Consider the following 23,310-nt stretch of genomic DNA (forward strand, 5'->3'; position numbering starts at 1 on the left):
TTGCAAGTTGAACAAGATGGTGTCTTATCTCTAGCTGAAACCAAAACATTCCACCAGCAGGACACTGCTTTTGCAGAAAACTACTAAAATAAAATACCTATAGAATAGCAGTAGAAATCTTAACCAAGGCATTACATGTTTAAGGGGAACTTCTTCATTCAAGGGTGTTGAGAGTGTGGAACAAGCTGTCAGCTCAACTGGTGTATATGGGGTGGACTTCAACCTTTAAGAGGTTTGGATAGGTACATGTGCAGGTTGATGGGACTAGGCAGATGAAAGGTTAGGCACAGACTAGATGAGCAGAAGGCCTGATTTTTGTGTTGTAGTGTTCTATTACTCGAACGTTGAACTTTGAAAATGACTCCATATTTGACAACAGTGGAAGTGTTCAGTTTCCCTTTATCCTCAGTGTACATTGGTATGGGTCATCAACACCTGGGTGCCCATCTGTGCAGTCTAGCTTTTATTGGTCTGTTTACTATACCCTTTTTCATTGATTTTGTGGATTTGAGCCACAAGGCTCCAGAGTACATAGTTTTAGATCTGTTATCCATGACTGGGTTTATCAGATTACTGTTCCTTAATGAATTGCAAATTGTCCTGCAGACAGAATCTCTCTGGTCTTTTTGAGCTGTATGGATTACCTGGTTTCTTTTTTGTTTATTCTTAAACCCATTTGAGACAAATACATAGAACAATGCTACTCGATCTCTATCTGAATTTTTTATTTTGCAAATTTTATTTAAATTCCAAAATTTTATGGAAATTGGAGAATTATGAAAAGTCGTGTGAAGCATAGGTTTATATCGTAAGTTTTTTGGAATCATTGTTGCATTGAATTACAGGTTAAAAGGCGTTTAAAACAAAGTTGAATTTCTGGCAGATTGCATCTGTATCATTCTTCATTGATGTTCCATTCATGCACCTGTTTTCTTTCTAGGATTTGGAATGCATTGACTGATAACTATGGTAATGTAATGGCCGTGGACTGGAAGACATCCCATACCCGTGCTTTGCACCTGCCAACACTGAATCTGTCAGAAAAGGTGGTGAGTGTTTTGTCATTTTGAATCTCAGCATGACCATACTTGCAGATTTTGGTTGCTACTTATAGAATCAGCCCTGAATTATTTTGATTTTTTTTCATCTTCCCCGTTTTGCATATTCAGTTTGCAGTTTTAATACCATTGGTAATCCCTCATTGCCATTTCACAGTTCTTCCCCTAGGTGGGATTCCATTCATATCTATCCAGTCAGTATTAATGTATGTTATTATAGCTTCACTTCCTGTTCACATCAGATGAGCTATTGTTGGCTCCCACCTATTCACCTGTATCTTCATAACATTTAAAAACATAGTGTGCATATACTGTCCAGATTGACACTGATGGCACCTGGTTGTACTTTGACAATACTTTTAGACCATAAGACGTGGATGGCGAATTAGACTATTTAGCCCATTGAACCTCTTCTGCTATTCCATCGTGCCTGATTTATTATCCATTTTAACCCCATTCTCCTGTCTTCTCCCTGTAGCCTTTGACACCCTTACTAATCAAGGAGCTATCAACTTTGCTTTAAATATATCCAGTGACTTGACTTCCACAGCCCTCTGTAGCAATGTATTCCACAGATACTCCACTCTGGCTAATGAAATTCCTCCTCATCTTTGTTCTAAATGGACATCCCTCTATTCTGAGGCTGAGCCCTCTAATCTTAAACTCCTCTGCTACAGGAGAAATTCTCTCCATATTCATTCTATTAAGGTCTTTCAATATTTGATAGGTTTTGTTAACCTTATTACTTATGACCACCAGATGAGCAGAATTTTCTTCCAAGTAATTGCAGATTCTGCTCTGCTTTTGGTCGTCTTCAGCTTTCTTCCTTAATTACTAAATTTGGCTCTGCTCTGTGGTATCATTCTGAAATTGTCTAGTTGTTAACAATGTTGTCATGTTTGATCCGAAGGTCAGGTTTTGTCTATGTATCATTAAGCCCACCTATTCTCACACACAATGTCATTGAATTGCATCCAGCTTTGGCTCATTTGTTTCTGAGTGTTATCTCTGAAACTCAGCATTCCAACACTGTGCTGGCTGGCCTCCCATATTCTAAGTTTCATAAAATTTTAACTTTTCAAAACATTCCTGCCCATGTCCTGATTCCCACCAAGCTGCATGTGTCCATCAACCTTTTTATACTTTCTAATCTGCCTTGGCTGCTATCGAGCATCATCTCAATTTTACCTTCTCACACCTGTTGTAAAATTCCTCCATTACCCCACATTTCAGAATCCTCTCTGGCCATACAACTCTCAGATTTCTGTTCTCCAGTTCCAATGACTTGATAAATTCTAGTTTTAATTGCTGCATGTTTGTTGACTGTGTCTAAATTTGTTGGAATTATTAACTATTCTTGGGCCTCTATCTCTCCTCATTTACTTTACTCCTTATAGTTCTTCTGTTGATGTCTCACCTACCATAATATGTGATTCAAATATAATTTTTTTGTTTTGATTAACCATTTAAGGACTTTCTGCATTAGAGGTGATGTATGAACATGAGTTTTTGTTGTTGAGTTGGGAATCAGTAACTAAAGAATGACTTAATAATTCTATAGCTATTAAGAGGCGTATATGTGGTATGTTTTTCAATCTTTTACTTTGGCTTTTATGTTTCGAATTCTTTTGCCTCCGTGTTTTTTCTCCTGGGATTTTTTGTGATTAATCATTATATGGTGTGAACAAATGTGTGGACCAAGATAAAGCAGTTGAGAATAGTTCAGACAAGCCCCAGACATCAAATGAAGAGACATCCAGCAGACAAGCAGCCTTAAAGACGTGTTTGTGCTATGTATTAGAGTCACAAATGAGAGAAAATCTGCAGGTGCAGGTGCAATACACTCAAAATGCTGGAGGAACTCAGCAGACCAGGTAGCATCTATGGAAAAAGAGAACAGTCAACATTTCAGGCAGAGACCCTTCATCAGGAGAGAAACGTAGACTGTTTACTCTTTTCCAGAGTTGCTGCTTGATCTGCTGAGCTCCTCTAGAGTTTTGTGTGTATTGCTTTGTGTCATGTATCGTGGCTTATTTACTTTGTGAGTCTCCGATGACAAAAACAGCAGCCTTCCTGAGCAATGATTTTTCAGGACTTGGTTCATCATTTTGATAGGGCAGCACAGTAATGTGTTTGGGTAATGGCTTTACAGAACCAGTGCTCACTGGTTGAGGTTCCATTCCCGCCGCTGTCTGTAAGGAGTTTGTACATTCTTCCCATGGCTGTCTGGGTTTCCTTCAGGTGCTCCGGTTTACACCCACATTCTAACAATGTATGACTAGAGTTAGTAAGTTGTGGGCGTGTTTATTGGTGACCAAAGTGTGGCGATGCTTGTGGGCTGCACCCAGCACAATCCGTACTGATTTGTTTTGACCCAAACGCTGCAGTTCACTGTATATTTTTGATGTACATGTGAAAAGTAAAGCCACTCTTTTCTACTGGCTGGGAATAATGGTATCACCATATGTAATCTGGACTAGATACTCCAAACAATGCTTGCTACAAATAATCAAACATCTAGCAGTGATGCTGTCTACCCAATGAGAACTCTAATGAAGCTCAGCAAGTCAATCAGTAGCCATAGGGATAGAAACTGAGGCTACGTCCACACCAGACCGGATAATTTTGAAAACGCCGGTTTCGCGTAAAAATGACAGGCGTCCACACTAGGCGTTTTTGAAAATACCTCTGTCCACATTAAAATGGATATTTGGACGAACCTCCTATTGGGCATGCACAGGACACATAGAAGCCAAGCGAAGAGGAAACGGTATACTTCGTGCGAGTTTGTCCAGTTACAGCCTAGAAAAACTTAAAAGGAAATTGCCAAACGAAAGACTTGGTGCGCGTTTGTCCAGAAACATTTCCTAGAGCCATAGTCTCTTCACCGATGAAAGGGACAACAGATACAACTAAATGCAGTAAGGCTTGTTACTGGGCAAAAGTGAAATTTGCTGTTACCTCATTTGTTTGCCTTTACTTTTGCCATGTCTTTGTGTATTATTTTGCTGTATTTAACATGTGCAATAAAACGAGTTACTGGGCAAAAGTGACAATTGCATCTATTGAATGTTTGCACAAGCAATACATTAATAAAGCACCTTGTTAAATGTATAAAACATGTCTGCATCAGTGTTATCTTGTATTTTCATACAATGCTACATTAGGCTGTTACACATCTATTGTCAGATATTGTTGTGTTGGAGGTTGCGTTCAAGAAAACAATGAAGTGCTGCGCTGCCGCCACCATTTGTTCCGGCACGTCATGACAGCAGTTTTAAAAATAGCTGGTTACCCCATACACAGTACGCTGTATATTAAGCATTTTCAGATTTATTCACTCTGGAGAGCGTTACTGAAAAGCTTCATTTTTGGGGGAGGAAAATGCCGTTTCGTTGTAGACGGAGGGTCAAAACGAAGAGAGAAAGCTTTGGTTACGGATTTATCTGGTCTAGTGTGGACATAGCCTGAGTCAGTGCTTGAGATCAAGAACCCTTCCACAGAACTGGAAAAATGTGAAAACAAGTGTGCTAAGTTGCAGAGAGGTGGAGAGAACAGTGGGAAAACTTGACCATAAGACATAGGAGCAGAATGAGCCCATTTGGCCCATCAATTCTGCCCCTCTGTTTGTTCATGGCTGATTTATTTTCTGTCTCAACACTATTTTTCTGTCTTCTCCCTGTATTTGTACTAGGGTGCAGTCCAAGGTAGACTCCTGACCTCATTCTCCCTCTTTGTGACCTTTGCTGTACCTTGGTGCATGTGACAATAATAAACTGATTTGCCAATTTAACAGTAACTTTAAAAAAAGCTGGGAGTTGAAGTTCTGTGGGGCAAATAGACTTAAAGTAATAGTAATATCATGCACTAAACCTTAGTCAATAGCTTTAAAAACACCCCAATCAAGCCTAGAAAAATAAACAACTATCTAGAATTTAATTTCCCAGGAAAAGTGTTTTTCAGTAAGAAACTGGTAAAAACTGCACTGCCCACAGAGTACAACTGTGGGTGCTTTTATGTTGAATTCTGTTCATCTGAAAATTTAGATTATTTGGGATTGACATTGATGTAATAGTTACTCAAGTTAACATCATATGCCTTTATTCCAGTAGCATGGACATGTGTGAAATATTACAGTTGCATAGATTTAAGAACAAACAAAGCTGTTCAAGCTGCAAAAAACATAGATGCACATACATTTTACATAGTATTTTCAACCAAGGTTGGTTTGATTAAGAAAACAATTGAATATTAATGGCTTATTAGACTAGCGAATTTCTGAAGCTGAAGAAGCCCAGTAAAATGGACAGCTTGGTACGTATTAAATTCCAGGAAAAGCAACTCAGCAAGAATGTGACCTAAACATGACATTGGATGAAATAGCATGTGCACTCATTGATTCTAAAGTGATATGCTTTTGTCTGATATTCAAGGCTTGTGGAAATGAGCAGTGGTGCAAAGTAAGCAGTTGTTTACTGATGCCGCAAAGGTCTAATTGGTACTGCATCTTCTTGCCTGCTTACATCAGCAAAATTATTAAACGTACCTTGGTTTCATTTTGGAACCTCTGACCAGTATGTGCCAAAATGTGGAGAAGCCAAATAAGACTAAGTAGGAATAGTGTAGCAACACACACAAAATGTTGGAAGAACTCAGCAAGCCTAGTCCTGATGAATGGTCTCAGCCTGAAGCGTTGACTGTTTACTCTTTTCCATAGATGCTGCCTGACCTGCTGAGTTCTTCCAGCATTTTGTGTGTATTGCTTGGATTTCCTGTATCTGTAGATTTTCTCTCATTTGTGGTAGGAATGGCTTATCCTCTGATATTCATAAAAGAAAATTCTGGCAGGAAAGTGAAACTTAAGCTTACGTAGAACCTTTCAGATATTATTCAGGATATCCCAAGCCAGCTTCCAGTTAGTAAAGTACTTTTGAGCTCTATTCACTGTTGTGATGGGAGAAACATAGCAGCTTAATTGCACAGGGACCAAGAGTGTTCTGCAGAGGTAACCAAGTCTGCCTTCATCTTCTCACTGCAGAGGAGGACACATGGTAATGAATGAACACACACTTAAAAGAAGCATGTACAAAAAATTGCCATTTCGTCTGTAAAGGTGGAGCATAAAAGATCCTGCGAATGTCATCACAGTGTCTTGGCTAATATTTATGCCTCCCAACTGATCTCCTTGAAACATTTTTTGAGCAAATTAATTTTAATGTAAAAGCGCCCACAGTTTAACTCTGTGCAAATTAAAATGACCAATCTTCAAAAAAAAAATTAACTGTAAACCTTTAGACAAGGGTTCCCAACTTGTGGTCTATGGACCCCTTGGTTAATGATGAGGCTCCATGGCATTAAAAAAAAAGTTGGGAGCTCCTGCTTTAGTATGTCCTGACAGATTTGAAAAGTACTAAGTAAATGTAAAACCATATTTGTTTTTTTTGTCTAAAAAGAGTCTTCAAAATAAATTATTAACCCTCATTTCCTCTTTGCAGCTGTTTGCTGACTGGGGAATTTGCCATTGAGGGAGCACAGTGAAAGTTTGCTAGACTGTTTCCAGGGTGGTGGGTTTGCCGTATGAGGGGTTTAGAAGTACGCGAGATAATCTCATGGAAATCTATAAAATTACTATTGGTGAGAGATTCAGTGTAAAGAAGATATTTCCCATGACTGAGGAATCCGTCAGAATTTTATATATATACATATAAAAAATTAAATTGTGCAAAAAGAGCGAGGGGAAGTGAGATAGTGTTCATGGGTCCATTCAGAAATCTGGTGACGGAGGGAACAAAGCTATTCCTGAAATGTTGTGTGTGTGTCTTCAGGCTTCTGTACCACCACCTCGATGTTCTCTTCTCAATGAGAAGGTGTAATCAGTTAGAACCATAGTACATCTGTAGAAATTCCTGAGTTTCTTTGACATACCAAGTCTCTTCAAACTCTTAATGAAATATAGCCGCTGTTGTGCCATCTTTGTTGTTGCCCAGGATAGATCTTCAGAGATGTAACTCCCAGGAGAGAAACTGCTCACCCTTTCCACTTCTAATCCCTCAATGAGAACTGTTGTGTGTTTTCCTAACTTCCCCTTCGTTAAGTCCATAATCATTTCCTTGGTATTACTGACGTCCAGTGCAAGATTGTTGTTGCAACACCACTCAACCAGTTGAAATTTCTCATTCCTGTAAGCCTCCTCGTCACTATCTGAAATTCTGTCAACAATAGTTGTGTCAGCAGCAAATTCATAGATGTCATTTGAGCTGTGCTTACTCACACAGTCTTGGTGTAGAAGGAGTAGAGCAGTTGGCTGTGCACACATTCTTAAGGTGTGACAGTGTTGATTATCATTGAGGAGATGTTATTTGAGACACAGACTGTGGTCTCCTGGTGAAGAAGTCAATGATCCAATTGCAGAGGGAGGTATAGAGGCCCAGGTTTTGGAGCTTGTTGATTAAAACTGAGGGTATGATTTTTGTTCAATGCTGAGCTGTAATCAATAGTTCGTAGCCTGACATGGGTATTACTATTTTCGAGGTGATCCAAGGCCTAGTGGAGAGCCAGTGAGTTTCCATCTGCTGTATACCTCTTGTGGTGATAAACAAATTGCAGTGGGTCCAGGTCTTTGCTTAGGCAGGAGTTGATTCTAGCCATAACCAGCCTCTCAAAGCATTGAGGCAGCTCACCCTACTCTTTTTGGGCACTGTTATGATTGTCACCCATTTGAAACAGATGGGAACCTCTGGCTACAGCAGTGAGAGATTGAAGATGTCTTTGAACCCTCCCGCCAGTTAGTTGGTGCAGGTTTTCAGAGCCCTACCAGGTACACTGCCAGGGCCTGACATCTTGAAAGGTTCACCCTCTTGAAAGATCCAAAACCTGAGGGTACAGATTAATAATATGGGGTAAGTCATTTAGAACTGAGTAGGGAAAATTCTTTCAGAGGTGAAACTTTAGAAGTGTCTATCCTGGAGCCTGTGGAGCTTCTGTTGTTGTGTTCATTCAAAAGAGCTGAGGGATACACTTTTGGATATCAAGCGAATAGAGTGACTTGGGGTTCTGCCTCTACCTATTTCTTTGACAAGGATTTCTTTCTTCTTCATTCTCCACTGTGACCACTTTTTGCATCTGCCACATTCCCCTTCAACTTGGACTCCCCCATTCTGGTCTTATACCCTCTTGTTCCATTGAACCATCATCTCTCCACACTTCCCTTTCCCCACTTGGCTCCATCTGCTTTTATTTTCCTTTTCTGTTTCATCTATCACTCACCATCCTCTTTCCCTAAGCTCCATCTCCCTCAACCTACATCAACTAGAATCTTGATGCTGCGTCTTGACCTGGACCATCGACCATGCTTTTTCTCCATAGGTGCTGCTTGACCTGCTGAGTTCCTCCAGCAATTTGTTGCTTACTCCAGGTTCCAGTGTATGCAGTCTCAAATGCTGGAAAATAGTTCTGAAATAAATGATCAGTCATGATCTTAATCAATGACAGACCCAGCTCTTGTGTCTATGCACTTACAGTTTTCGACTATCAGCATCTGCAGTGTTGTATTTCTGAAATGTGAAAATATCTTTGTTTTGTACTATGGTATCAACTCATTTCATCAAGCTGGAATATTGCATTGATGATTTTATTAATTAGATTCAGCTTAATTGCTGTTTGTCTTGCTGCTTGCTCTTTTTGCTCTTGTGTGCTAGTAATTTCTTACTTTTATCTGAATAACTCCAAATATTTATCTTTCCCTCAAAAAATGCAGTCATCTCTGATATTTCCTGAAGACTTTTATGTGTTTAAGCTCTGTACTAATGAGCATTCTTCCATTTTTCTTTCCCGAACTATCGTTTACAATTGGAAATGTAAAGCTTGGCATTAATGAACCAGAAGGATGGTTTCTTTTTATCTGCCTGTAATAAACATTGTGTAAATCAAATATGGAAAGAATGCTTCTCCCTATTACCTATGTTTCCACTGGTGTCAATAAACTTGGTACAACAGTGTACTCAAAATTCTGCAATTAAAGTGTAGAAGTATCAGTCAGCATTTGTGTAATAAAGTCTACATGTAACAAGTTACAGCATTGTTATTGTTCTTGGTTTAATAAAATTATTTTGACAGTAGTTGCATCTATGCTTTCCCACTAATTTAAGTGAATGGTGTATTTCTTTGTGTTGGTTAAAGCCTGGCACTTTATGTTGTAGAAATTCTGCATTGCAGTCCTCGTTCTCGAGAAATAACTAAAAACTGTCCCATGAGGAGGAACCACTTGGCAAAGAGTGGATTATTTCATTTCTAAAATTCTTCATGATGTACCATCTAAAACCTTCTGTTGTAGAAATGAAAGCAAATGAGTTGAACTCTCCAGATTCCCTCTTTTGTTCAGAATTTAATGTTTGAGGCCTTGCCCAATAAGCTACCTTTGTGTTCTGAGACCTCTGTAATAGATCTGTAAATGAATGGCTTGAAATTTCCACTAACTTCCATGTAAAACAATTAGTTGTGAACTTTTGACTATACAATGATTGTGCTCTGATATTGGACTCCAAGGATTTTAGCAATGGAATAAAAGCTTTCTGTAGTGCAAATCTCAGCTGGTTAACAAATGTTCACTTGATAAATCTTTTCTGTAACAAAGGGTTTAATTTAATTTGAAAATTAATGAAAGTTCCATTTGCCCCAATGAAGAGAGGGAACATATTTTAGGCAGTTCAAACAGAGTCCTGAGGAACTCAGCAAGTCGGGCAGCATCAATGAATAAATAGCCAATATTTGGAGCCGAGACACAGGTTCTTGAAAATCAGTAGTATACAATGGTCCTTTCAACAAGTGTGGTTTGTCAACTCCAGCGCACCTCAAATATGTGTGCATAGCTAGCTGTGCTATTCTTTGCACCTGTGACTGTGTGACTAGGCATGGCGCATAGGCCATCTGTAAATTTGCTAGTGATACAGCTGTTGATAGAATATTGGATGGTGACGAGGAGGCATACAGAAGTGAGAAAGTTTGCTTGGTTGAGTGCTGTTGCAATATCAACCTTGCACTCAATGTCAGTAAGACCAGGGCATTGATTGTGGACATCGGGAAAGGGAAGTCTAGGAGAACACACTGATCCTCATTGAGGGGCAAGCAGTGGAAAGGGTGAGCAGCTTCAAGCTCCTGGGTGTCAACATATTGATGCAATTACAAATTATGAAGAAGGCACACATCCCAAGACTTTGAAAGCTGCAGAAATAGTGGATGTGTTGGTGGGAATCTTAGAACATTTTGAATTTAGAAAATATGAGAAAGGAAAAGTAGGGAAAATGCTGGAGGATACTTAGAAAATAATAATATTTTCCAGATTCAATATGAATTTATGTCAGGGAACATGTGTTTGAAGTGTGATGGAATACCCTCAATTTTGCTGTAAGTAGCACCAACAACACTTGAAGCTTGATACCATCTCTGATTAGGCAGTTCGTCTGATTTGTACTCCATCCACAATGCTAAACACTAATTTATTTCAGTAGCTGCATTATGTATTGTCTGAAAATTGCAGTTATTTGTGTAAACTGCTCTACATGCATCTTGCAAACCAGTGACTTCTACCACCAAGAAGATTCATGACAGCGCTACAACTTGCAGGTCTCCTCCTTGTTGTAGATCACCCTGACCAAGAAAAATAACACTATTCTGTCTTCTGCCCCCTTCCTTTCCAGTCTTAATGAAGGGTCTAGGTCTGAAACATCAACTGTTTATTCCCTTCTTTACATACTGCCTGATCTGCTCAGTTCCTCCAACATTTTGTGTGTTTCTCAAGTTTTCCACCATCTGCAGAATCTATTGTTGTTTACCATTCCTTATTATCAAGTCAAAAAAGGAACAAGAAAACCCCAAACACCCAGCCCCTTCCCTCGCACAAAAAAATTAACATTGTCCCCCGCCCCAACCCCCTGGAATATGTCAACAATAACACCAAACCCCCAACCCCCTTTCTCATATATGAAAACATAAAATATCATCCACATGGAAAAACACCAAGAACATCAAACCCCAAATCCCCAAACCCTCCCTCACACAGAAAACCAACATATCTAACAAATTACAATAGGAGATAGAAAATGCATGCCAGAAGGGCAATGTTATAATAGTCATGGGGAACTCCAATATGCAGATAGATTGGGAAAGTCATGTTGCTGGATTACAGCAGGGGGAATTTCTAGAGTGCTTACGAGATGGTTTTTCAGAACGGCTCATAGTTGAGCCCACTAGGGAATCAGCTGCTCTTGATTGAGTGTTGTTCAATGAATCAGAGCTGATTAAAGAGCTTGAGGCAAAAGAACCCTTGGGGGCAAGTGATCATGATATCAAATTCACCCTGAAATTTGAGAAGAAGCTAAAGTCAGATGTATCAGCATTACAGAGGAGTAAAGGGAATTACAGAGACATGAGAGAGGAGTTGGCCAGAATTGATTGGAAAAGAACACTGGCAGGGATTATGCAGAGCAGCAATTGCTGGAATTTTTGGAAGCGCTGCAAAAGGCACAGGATATATATACACATCCTAAAGAGGAAGAAGCATTCTAAATGAAAGATAACACAACGGTGGCTAACAAGAGAAGTCAAAACCGACATAAAAGCCAAAGAGAAGGCATTTAATAGAGCAAAGATTAGTGGGAAGTTGGAGGATTGGGAAGCTTTTAAAAACCAATAGAAGGCAACTAAAAATAGTCATTAAGAAGGTAAAGATGGAAAATGAAAGTAGGGTAACCAATAATATTAAAGAGGATACCAAAAGTTTCTTCAGATACATAAAGTGTAAAAGAGAGACAAGAGTTGACATTGGACCACTGGAAAATGCTGCTGGAGAGGTAGTAATGGGGGAACAACAAAATGGCAGATGAACTGAATAAGTATTTTGCATCAGTTTTCACTGTGGAAGACACTAGCAGTATGCTGGAAATGTGTGAAGTTACCATTACTAGAGAGAAGGTTCTTGGGAATCTGAAATTTCTGAAGGTAGATAAGTCACCTGGACCAGATGGTGTACACACCAGAGTTCTGAAAGAGGTGGTTGAAGAGATCATAGAGGCATTAGTAATGATCTTTCAAGAATCACTGGAGTGCAAATATCACTCCACTCTTCAAGAAGGGAGAGAGGCAAAAGAAAGGAAACTATAAGACAGTTAGTCTGACCTCAGTGGTTGTGAAGATGTTGGAGTCGAATACTAAGGATGAGGTCTCAGGGTACTTGGAAGCACGTGATAAAGTAGACAATAGTCAGCATGGTTTCCTCAAGAGAAAATGTCTGACAAATCTATGGAGTTCTTTGGAGAAATAAAGAATCGGTTCATGTTCTGTACTTGGATTTTCAGAAGGCCTTTGACGAGATGCCACACATGAGGCTGCTTAACAAGCTATGAGCCTATGTTATTGCAGGAAAGATTCTAGCATGGATAAAACAGTGTCTGACTGGCAGGAGAGAAAGAGTAGGAATAAAGGGAGCCTTTTCTGGCTGGCTACTGGTAACAATTGGTGTTCCAGAGGGGTCTGTGTTGTGACTGTTTCTTTTTAGGTTATGTGTCAGTAATTTGGATGATGGAATTGATGGCTTTGTTGCAAAGTTTGCAGACAATATGAAGATCGGCGGAAGGGCAGGTAGTTTTGAGGAAGTAGAGAGGCTAAGGAAGGACTTAGATTAGGAGAGTCGGCAAAGAAATGACAGATTGAAAACAGTGCTGCGAAGTATGTGGTCATATACTTTGATAGAAGTAATGAAAGGGTTGACTACTTTGTAAATGGTGAAAAAATTCGATGTGCAGAGAGACTTGGGAGTCCTTGTACAGGATTCCCTAAAGGTTAATTTGCAAGTTGAGTCTGTGGTGAGGAAGGCAAATGTGATGTTAGCATTAATTTCAAGAGGACTAGAATATAAAAGCAAGGAAGTAATGTTGAAACTTTATAAAGCACTGGTGAGGCCTCACTTGGAGTATTGTGAGCTGGTTTGGGCCCCTTGTCTTAGAAAGGATGTGCTGATACTGAAGAGAGTCAAAGGAGGTTGATGAAAATGATTCCAAGATTGAATGGTTTGTCATATGAAGAGCATTTGATGGCTCTGGGCTTGTATTGACTAGAATTCAGAAGAATGAGGAGTGACCTCATGGAAACCTATCGAATGGTGAAAGCCCTTGATAGAGTAGATGTGGAGAGGATGTTTCCTATGGTGGGAGAGTCAAGGATCAAAGGCCACAGATTCAGAATAGAGGGACTTCCTTTTAGAATGGAGATGAGGAGGAATTTCTTTAGTCAGAGAGTGGTAAATCTGTGGAATTCTTTGCCACAGGTGGCTGTGGAGGCCAAGTCTTTATATATATTTAAGGCAGTGGTTGAAAGATTCTTGCTTGGTCAGGGCATGAAGGCATATCCCCGTCCCCGTCCCCGTCCCCATCTACATCAATGGAACTGTAATGGAGCGTGTATCAAGCTTCAAGTTCCTTGGTGTCCACATTTCCAAGGATCTCACCTGGTCCCTGAACTCCTCCATCCTGGTCAAAAAGGCGCAACAGCGCCTTTATTTCCTGCAGAGCATGAAGAAAGCTTACCTCTGTCCCAGGATACTGACGGACTTTTACTGCTGTACCATTGAGAGCATACTCACCAACTGCATCTCAGTGTGGTATGGCAATTGTCCCGTATCGGACCGCAAAGCACTCCAGCGTGTGATGAAAACTGCCCAGCGGATTATCAGCACCCGATTGCCCACCATTAAGAACATCTACCATAAATGCTGCCTGGGCAGGGCGAAAAGCATCATCAGGGATGCATCTTACCCTAATCATGGACTTTTTATTCTCCTCCCATCTGGTAGGCGCTATAAGAGCCTCCGCTCCCGCACCGGCAAGCACAGGAAGAGCTTCTTCCCTGAGGCTGTGACACTGCTGAACCTCTCATCACAGCGCTAAGCAATATTGCATCCGTATTGTACTGTCTCAGTACTTTTATATTTGTGTGCTGTAGCACTTTTTTATTCGCAGTTATTTTGTAAATAACACTATTCTTTGCATTTCTGGTCAGATGCTAATTGCATTTCATTGGCTTTGTATTTGTACTCAGCAGAATGACAATAAAGTTGAATCGAATCTAATCTATCTAATATGGGGAGAAGGCAGGAGATTGGGGCTGAGAGGAGAATTGGATCAGCCGTGATGAAATGGCAGAGCAGACTCGATGGGCCAAATGGCCCAATCCTGCTCCTATATCTTATGGTCTTGTATCGCCTACTGGAAAATGGCAACTCTCCAACCGCCAGCAATCTGCAACAAGAAAGAAAACTGAAGGAGACCAATATGAAGTACAGACCCCACCAATAGTCACAGCATTCTCAGAATTTCGGTAGCAGCTTCCATCAGCATCAACACAGCGGTGTGGCCTTCCACAGAGGGTGACCGCCGAACACAGCAGCATGGTCTCCCATAGAGTGTGTCAGCAGAATACAGCAGTGTGGCCTTCCATAAAGAGTGACTACTCAGTCTCTTCACATTCAACTGAATGTTTCAATCTTCCTCAACACTTTAATCGGCGAGAAATTGAGTCAATCATGGCCACGCGCCTTGTCTCAAGCTTCTGCTCAAGGCAGCTTGTGCTTGCACTCCTCTCCTGGAATATCCTCACCTGTAAGTCATAGGCTCCAACAGTTTCATAAACACAGCCAAAATAAAATGAATAAGTAGATGTTGAAAATGTGAAATAATTGGCTATCTGAAGGACGTCGCTGAAGGAATCATTGTCCACTAGTGCCTTCTTGACCGGAAGTTTTAGACTTTCCTATCTGGGGGAGGAAAGGATTGTGAGCTTTCATCTTACCTGTACCCCTCATGATTTGGTAAACCTCAATAAGTTTACTACTTTCCTCTTACAGTGCAGGATTAAAAAAAAAATCCCAGCCTAAACAATCTGTCCTTGTAGCTCAGGTTCTTCGATCCCAGGAACATCATTGTGAATCTTCTGCACCTTTCCAGCTTAATGACATCCTTCCTATACCTAGTTGAGCAGAACTGCATACAGTATTCCAAGTGCAGCCAAAGCAACACCTTGTACAGCTGAACCATAAAGTCTAAACTAATGAAGGCAAGTATACAAACTGCCTTCTTTACCACTGTGTCTACCTGTGTCTCTACTTCAGTGAAATGTGCACCTGTACCCCTATGTCCCTCTTTTCAAATCCTTCTCTTTTACTATGCAAGTCCTCCCATGGTTTAATTTGTCAAAATGTCTGGCACTTAGTCGATTTCAATTCCATTTGGCATTGTCTGGCCTGCTTCTGAGGTTAGCCTAGAACCTGTTGTAAACTTACATAGCCCTCTTTATTGTCTGTTGCACCACCAGTTTTGGTGTCATCTTACTAACTACGTAAACAATATTGATTTAAGTAAACCGTTCTCAAGTAATTTCACCTGTGTAAGGAAAAAGTAAAAGCTGGAAAGCAGAAAGATGACAATGAGTTTCATGTATTGAAACACATGGGCAAGTGAACATTTTCACTGAACTAATGAATTGTGTAGATTGCTAAATGAAACAGTATCATATTTGGCCAGCAATGTGCTTAACTTTATTTATGACCTATGTTAGATGGTCAGTGTGTGCAAGTAGAAATAATTAAATGATTTCTCAACAAAAGCAGTCTACATGATTCATGCACTCTCATCCAATGAGAATGCAGTTTGTGCCATCCACAAAATGTACTATACACACATGAGAAAATTCCAAGCAATGTGCACAGAATGGTGGAGGAACCCAGCAGGCCAGGCAACAATTGTGAAAATGAGTAAGCAGTCGACATTTTGGGCGGAGATGAAGGGTCTCAGCCTGAAACGTCGACTGTTTACTCTTTTTCCCTAGATGCTGCCTGACCTGCTGTGTTCCTCCAGCAAATTGTACTGTAGTTGCTCAGCAAGGTTACATCCACGTAACATCTACAACCTGCGATTAGTTAAGCAGCCAGGTGATGATTAATAAGTGAAGTCAGTATTAGACAAAAGGATAAGAGTTTGCAAGACCCAGTGAATTATGCACATTTATGGCAGAATATGCAAGGGAGAGAAAACATATAACATATGGCTTGTGAAAGTGGAAGACAAGTGATTACAAGATTACTGACCATGTATTGTCAAGGGATCTGTTTCCATGCACAGTCCTGCCACCTACCCCTGGGAATGCTAATATACTGAGCTGTCAAATTGTCAGCAGGTCAACAGGATACATTCTGTTTATAAATTTTAAATGATGTGTATGTCAGGAGCACAGCCTTGATTCTTAGCATTATAAGACAGTGAGAGATTGGTCAGTCAAGCAAGCAATGCAGCCTCGTGCTAGAATTTTCAGTGTTTTAGCTTAAATTAAAATCCCGTCTATTTCTATAGGAAAGTGCAGAATTTTTTTTAAAATCATATTTCTTGCAATGTTTATTGTTTAATTATGAATCTATCCCTAGGTAAACACAAATGACTTGTTTCAAAAGGCTGGATATAGAAACCAATATAGAAAGGTATCTGATTATCTGTATCTGAATTGAAGAATTAGTGATATCTTTCTGCTAGGATACTTGATGTTTTACTTTTTTTTGGAAATAAGTTGTATATTTCTGGTTTCCATGTTACAGGAAATATGTGGACAGGATGCAGAAGAGATTCACCAGGATGTTGCCTGGATTCGAGAGTATGAGCTGTAAAGAGAGACGTGACAAACTTGGATTTGCTTTATCTGTCATGTTGGAGGCTGAGGATCAACTTTATAGAAGTATATAAAATTATGAGAGGCATAGAGCGGTTAGATAGTCAAAGTTTTTCCAGGATGGAAATGTCACATACGCAAGGGCATAGCTGTAATGTGCAAGGGGGGTAAAGTTAAGAGATTTACTATGCAAGTTGTGTTACACTGTGCCAAGGGAGGGGGTAAAAGCAGATACAGTAGCAATGTTTGAGAGATATTTAGACAGGCTGGGAATGGATGGATCTCGACTGTGTGCAGGCATATGGGATTGGTTTAATTTGGCACCAGGCTCAGCACAGACATTGTGGGCAGAAAGGTCTGTTCATTCACCGTATTGTTCTATTTAAATCAGATGATCTTTGAAAAGAAACTACAGCAGTTTTTCAAAAGTCCTAAGGTGTCAGATGCTGGAAATTTCAAATAAAAACAGAAATTACCGAAGTACTTAGCAATCAAGAGCATCTGTGAAGAGAGTAGTTGTTAATATTTCAAGTTGTTGATCTTTCATTAGTATTTCTGAAAAGTAATATAAAGGCATTTTTGCACAGCTGTTCAGTATTTCCAACATTTTTTAAATTATAGGAGCATTTTTCAATTCTTCAATTTTATTGAGGTTATGAAGTATGAATGATAAAAGTCAACATTGCTTCCATAGAAATCGAGATGGAAGCGCTACTCAGTTTATTTCCTTCAACGATGGAGCAGCTGGAAATCAAGATTTATTAATGCCAGTGACTGAAGTTATTTTAAAAAACTGAGAACAATTTAGAAGAAAGATTCTGAAATTTACACATTACATCCTCAGAACATTCTGTATCACTTTGTTGTCAATTAAGTACTCTACTTCTGAAGTGTAGTAGTCACTTTTCCAATATTAAAGTTCAAGAGAGTCAAACTCAGAATTTCTTTAATATTCAAGGGGAGCCAAACCCTTGTCAGGCCCCATAAAAAGCAGTTTACTGTATGGTCCCATGAATTACTTTGGTCATATGCAATTCAGTACTTAATCATTTGCATTTAAAAATCATCACTTGTGATTCTTCATATTTATATGTCCTATGCCTCCAGATATGATGTTTCAGTATTAAACAGGAAATTAGAAATGCGTGCAATAAAGGAACAGCAGTTATAATGGGTGACTTCAATCTACATATAGATTGGGTGAACCAAATTGGTAAGGGTGCTGAGGAAGAGGATTTCTTGAAATGTATGCGGGATGGTTTTTTGAAGCAACATGTCGAGGAACCAACTAGGGAGCAGGCTATTCCAGACTGGGTATTGAGCAATGAGGAAGGGTTAATTAGCAATCTTGTCGTGAGAGGCCCTTTGGGTAAGAGTGACCATAATATGGTGGAATTCTTCATTAAGGTGGAGAGTGACATAGTTAATTCAGTATCAAAGGTTCTGAACTTAAAGAAGGCTAAGATAGACTGGCAAATGACACTTAAAGGGTTGACGGTGGATATGCAATGGCATGCATTTAAAGATCGCATGGATGAACTACAACAATTGTTCATCCCAGTTTGGCAAAAGATTAAATCAGGGAAGGTAGTGCACCCGTAGCTGACAAGGGAAATTGGGGGTAGTATCAATTCCAAAGAAGAAGCATACAAATTAGCCAGAAAAAGTGGCTCACCTGAGGACTGGGAGAAATTCAGAGTCCAGTAGAGGAGGACAAAGGGCTTAATTAGGAAAGGGAAAAAAGATTATGAGAGAAAACTGGCAGTGAACATAAAAACTGACTGTAAAAGCTTTTATAGATATGTGAAAAGAAAAAGATTGGTTAAGACAAATGTAGGTCCCCTACAGACAGAAACAGGTGAATTGATTATGGGGAGCAAGGACATGGCAGACCAATTGAATAACTACTTTGGTTCTGTCTTCACTAAGCAGGACATAAATAATCTTCCGGAAATAGTAGGGGACAGAGGGTCCAGTGAGATGGAGGAACTGAGGGAAATACATGTTAGTAGGGAAGTGGTATTAGGTAAATTGAAAGGATTAAAGGCAGATAAATCGCCAGGGCCAGATAGTCTGCATCCCAGAGTGCTTAAGGAAGTAGCCCAAGAAATAGTGGATGCATTAGTGATAATTTTTCAAAACTCTTTAGATTCTGGACTAGTTCCTGAGGATTGGAGGGTGGCTAATGTAACTCCACTTTTTAAAAAAGGAGGGAGAGAGAAACCGGGGAATTATAGACCGGTTAGCCTAACATCGGTGGTGGAGAAAATGCTAGAGTCAGTTATCAAAGATGTGATAACAGCACATTTGGAAAGCGGTGAAATCATCGGACAAAGTCAGCATGGATTTGTGAAAGGAAAATCATGTCTGACGAATCTCATAAAATTTTTTGAGGATATAACTAGTAGAGTGATAGGGGAGAACCAGTGGATGTGGTATATTTGGATTTTCAAAAGGCTTTTGACAAGGTCCCACACAGGAGATTAATGTGCAAACTTGAAGCACACGGTATTGGGGGTAAGGTATTGATGTGGATAGAGAATTGGTTGACAGACAGGAAGCAAAGAGTGGGAATAAATGGGACCTTTTCAGAATGGCAGGCAGTGACTAGTGGGGTACTGCAAGGCTCAGTGCTGGGACCCCAGTTGTTTACAATATATATTAATGACTTGGATGAGGGAGTTAAATGCAGAATCTCCAAGTTTGTGGATGACACGAAGCTGGGCAGCAGTGTTAGCTGTGAGGAGGATGCAAAGAGGATGCAGGGTGACTTGGATAAGTTAGGTGAGTGGGCAAATTCATGGCAGATGCAATTTAATGTGGATAAATGTGAGGTTATCACTTTGGTGGCAAAAACAGGAAAACAGATTATTATTTGAATGGTGGCCGATTAGGAAAAGGGGAGGTGCAACGAGACTTGGGTGTCATTGTACACCAGTCATTGAAAGTGGGCATGCAGGTACAGCAGGTGGTAAAAAAGGCGAATGGTATGCTGGCATTCATAGCAAGAGGATTCGAGTACAGGAAGTACTACTGCAGTTGTACAAGGCCTTGGTGAGACCACACCTGGAGTATTGTGTGCAGTTTGGACCCCTAATCTGAGGAAAGACATCCTTGCCATAGAGGGAGTACAAAGAAGGTTCACCAGATTGATTCCTGGTATAGCAAGACTTTCATATGATGAAAGACTGGATCGACTAGGCTTATACTCGTTGAAATTTAGAAGATTGAGGGAGGATCTTATTGAAACATATAAAATCCTAAAGGGATTGGACAGGCTAGATGCAGGAAGATTGTTCCCAATGTTGGGGAAGTCCAGAACAAGGGGTCACAGTTTGAGGATAAAGGGGAAGCCTTTTAGGACCGAGATGAGGAAAAACTTCTTCACACAGAGAGTGGTGAATCCGTGGCATTCTCTGCCACAGGAAACAGTTGAGGCCAGTTCATTGGCTATATTTAAGAGGGAGTTAGATATGGCCCTTGTGGCTAAAGGGATCGGGTGGTATGGAGGGAAGGCTGGTACAGGGTTCTGAGTTGGATGATCAGCCATGATCATAATGGCGGTGCAGGCTCGAAGGGCCGAATGGCCCACTCCTGCACCTATTTTCTATGTTTCTGTGTTTCTTCATTTCCTGGGTGGTTTACAACCAGTACCCCTTTTATGAGTGTAGGTGTTCACACTGACATGGGAGAATTGGCTGGACATAAGGGAGAGGATAAGTAACTAATCTTTTTGGACTTGGATATCAACTGGATATTAGTTCAGTATTTAGAGATTGGAACAGTCGACTCTTCTTGCTAAGCTCCTTGGAGAGGTTCTCAAATATAGTAAAAATAAAAGGCCATTTAACCCAGCTCCTCCCAGGCCACTCCTGTGGCTGACCTGTGACCTAACTCCATTTGCTGTAGCAAAACAACAAATTTTAAATTAAATAAGTAAGTGGTAATAAATCTGATTCTGATTAAGCTTCCTTTTACTCATTTCCAACATAATATGATTTAACTTCTATCTTTTCAGCACCTAACAAGTGTTTCACCTACTCATTTTGGATAGTTACATGAAATAGCTAAATGTCAGAAATTTATTTTGCTTTCTTGCTAGCATTCCAGTTATTACTTGATCCTCATGTAGTGGCTCCATCAAAATGCATGTTAATAATGTAAAATTCTCCATGCGTTGATTCTGTGTTTATCACCACTGTCAATACTGCAGCTACTACTGCATATTGTTGATACAAAATTGAAGCTTCTTTTGCCATTCATTGCTTTAAACTACACCACAGCTCCTGAAATAACAAATTTCGGGCTGTTTTACACACCCTAGCATCTCTTTTCTATAGGTGACACCATTTTTAGCTAAGTGTATAATTTACTTCAGAGCTGTATCTTTGTGATTAGCTAATTATTGCCAGCTGCCGCTGCCTACTAGGTTAAAATCAGGTAAATGAGCATATTCCAGGGTCTGAATGCTTTTCACAGTAACTTCTTCTTGCCTCATCCCTTATTATTTTGTTTCTTGTGTTTTTCTCTCAGTGTAGTGTATGAGTAATTACCATACTGAAAATTCTCTGAACTAGAATAACTATCTGCTAATGTGATACTGAATTTAGAGCTATAATATTATCCTTAATTAATATGGTCATTCACCCTTCTCGTTTTATTTCTCTTATCGTTTCCTCAGTATTTGATAACTCTTTTTGCTACCTTTGATTCTGTCTTGATTCCTGTTCTTTCTTCTATTTTTTTAATTCTATTTCTTCTCCAAGATTGGTTTAAATTAGTGGTCGCCAACCTTTTTAAGCCCAAGATCCCATATTTCAGCCTTAGTGAAAGGCAAGATGGACCTACTAAATCGTTTAGTCACACGCATGTGCACTGGGCAGAAAAGACCGGAAGTAAAACCCCGCAACTCGGAAACAACCTCTCTTTACAAACGGCTTTCTGTAGCGGGAGTGTTGCTATATTACCATTATCTTAATTAGTATTACTTATTTTTATAGTGCTCACATTACAACACCTTTAATTCTATGTTTCATTATTTAATTTTATTTCAGCACGAAAATAAATGAATAAAAATTGACTACTGCACTCAGTGTGATGACTGGGGCTGAATACTTTCTGCGAGTTCCCGGAAATTTGGCTCATAACTACAGACAGCCAGTCTGTGAGGTGTCTGTCAGTAAGACAGCTCCTATACTTAGATTTCATAATTTTCACCTGTTGCAGCACAGTACCCTCACAAACCTCCTGACAGACTGAATATTTGAATGGATGGTTTCCTTTGTTAGACTGAATGTATCTGCCACGTTTTTCAGGTGTTTTGTATTGGTAAGCTGTTACTGAGACACTAGTATAAGTTTCAGAGGTATGCAAGATAATGACACCACTGTTTTTTGTTTCCCAATTATTTACATTTGGGGAATGTTGGAATTTAAAGGGCGAGAAGTGTTGTAATGTGAATATTATAAAGGTAAGATAATACAAATTAGGATAATGTTAATATAGCAATACTCCTGCTACGGCTACGGAAAGCTGTTTGTGAAGAGAGGTTGCTTCCAGGTTACGGGGTTTTACTTTTGGTCTTTTCTACTGCGGTGCATAGTGGGGGAGCTACACACATGTGCTCTGGGCAGAAAGAATGGAACTAAAACCCCGCAACCCGGAAACAATCTCTCTTTACAAACAGCTTTCAGTAGCTGGAGTATTGCTATATTACCATTATCCTAATTAGTATTACTTATTTTATAATGCTCACATTACAACAGTACTTGTGTATTTATTTATTTTTAATTTTTTTCGAGATCTACTGGGAAAGTCTCAAAGATCAACCGGTCGATCACGATCAACCAGTTGGCGACCGCTAGTTTAAATCATTTCAATAGGAGCATTGATCCCAGTTTGTTCAGGTACAATGTGTTCCTCCTGTATACCTATCTCTTCTCCCACAACCAGTCCCTGTGTGTTAAAATCTGAAGCCATCCATCCTTTGTTACCCAAATGTGTTTTGTCCCTAAAAAGAAATCTGGACAAGTCCTTGACTTCATGGCATGCAAAGACAGACAACATGCATGAGTAATGATCTTCCAAAATTGTGAAGCCGTAACAGCAGATTGGAATGTCACACTGCTAATTAGGATGGGAAAGAGAGAAATGAAACTGAAGCTTCCCAAGGAAACTCAGAGTCACATAGGGGGCCTGCAAATGCATAGAGACAGTACCACAGGTCGAGGTTGAACCTGAGTGGCTTTGAGCTCTTCTAACTGTGCTACAGGTGGCAAGTGGAGATATGTCTCTACCAAAGGAGGTGTAAAGCGCTCCTTCCTTCCGCTAGCATGCAGGTCACCCTTGGGCAAGGTGCAGCATCTGCTTGGCTCCCCCTGATTAGGGTCATGTGAAGCCATGGGAGCAGGTGGTGGACGGTCATATGAGCAGCTGGTGCACATCACAAGTCCTGGTTATGCAACCACTGACGCCAGGCAGACAATCTCTAAAGCGTATTGATAATGGCTGAGGTCACCTGTCTTGTAAAGACACTGCCCAGAAGAAG

General features: G+C 40.0%; 1 protein-coding gene across 2 annotated transcripts in view; it reads left to right on the plus strand.

Moving 5' to 3' along the window:
- The window catches only part of LOC140201173 (fasciculation and elongation protein zeta-2-like), a 129,019-nt gene that overhangs the window by 55,335 nt on the left and 50,374 nt on the right, over positions 1-23,310 (plus strand). The window contains exon 2 of one of the 2 annotated variants that reach the window (XM_072264862.1): positions 941-1,046. In XM_072264862.1, the coding sequence (XP_072120963.1) occupies positions 941-1,046 (106 nt within the window). Of the gene's footprint in view, positions 1-940; positions 1,050-23,310 lie in introns of both variants that reach the window. The other variant, XM_072264861.1, reaches the window with a different exon arrangement.

The sequence above is a fragment of the Mobula birostris genome, chromosome 8 (assembly GCF_030028105.1).
Source record: "Mobula birostris isolate sMobBir1 chromosome 8, sMobBir1.hap1, whole genome shotgun sequence".
Lineage (NCBI taxonomy): Eukaryota > Metazoa > Chordata > Chondrichthyes > Myliobatiformes > Myliobatidae > Mobula > Mobula birostris.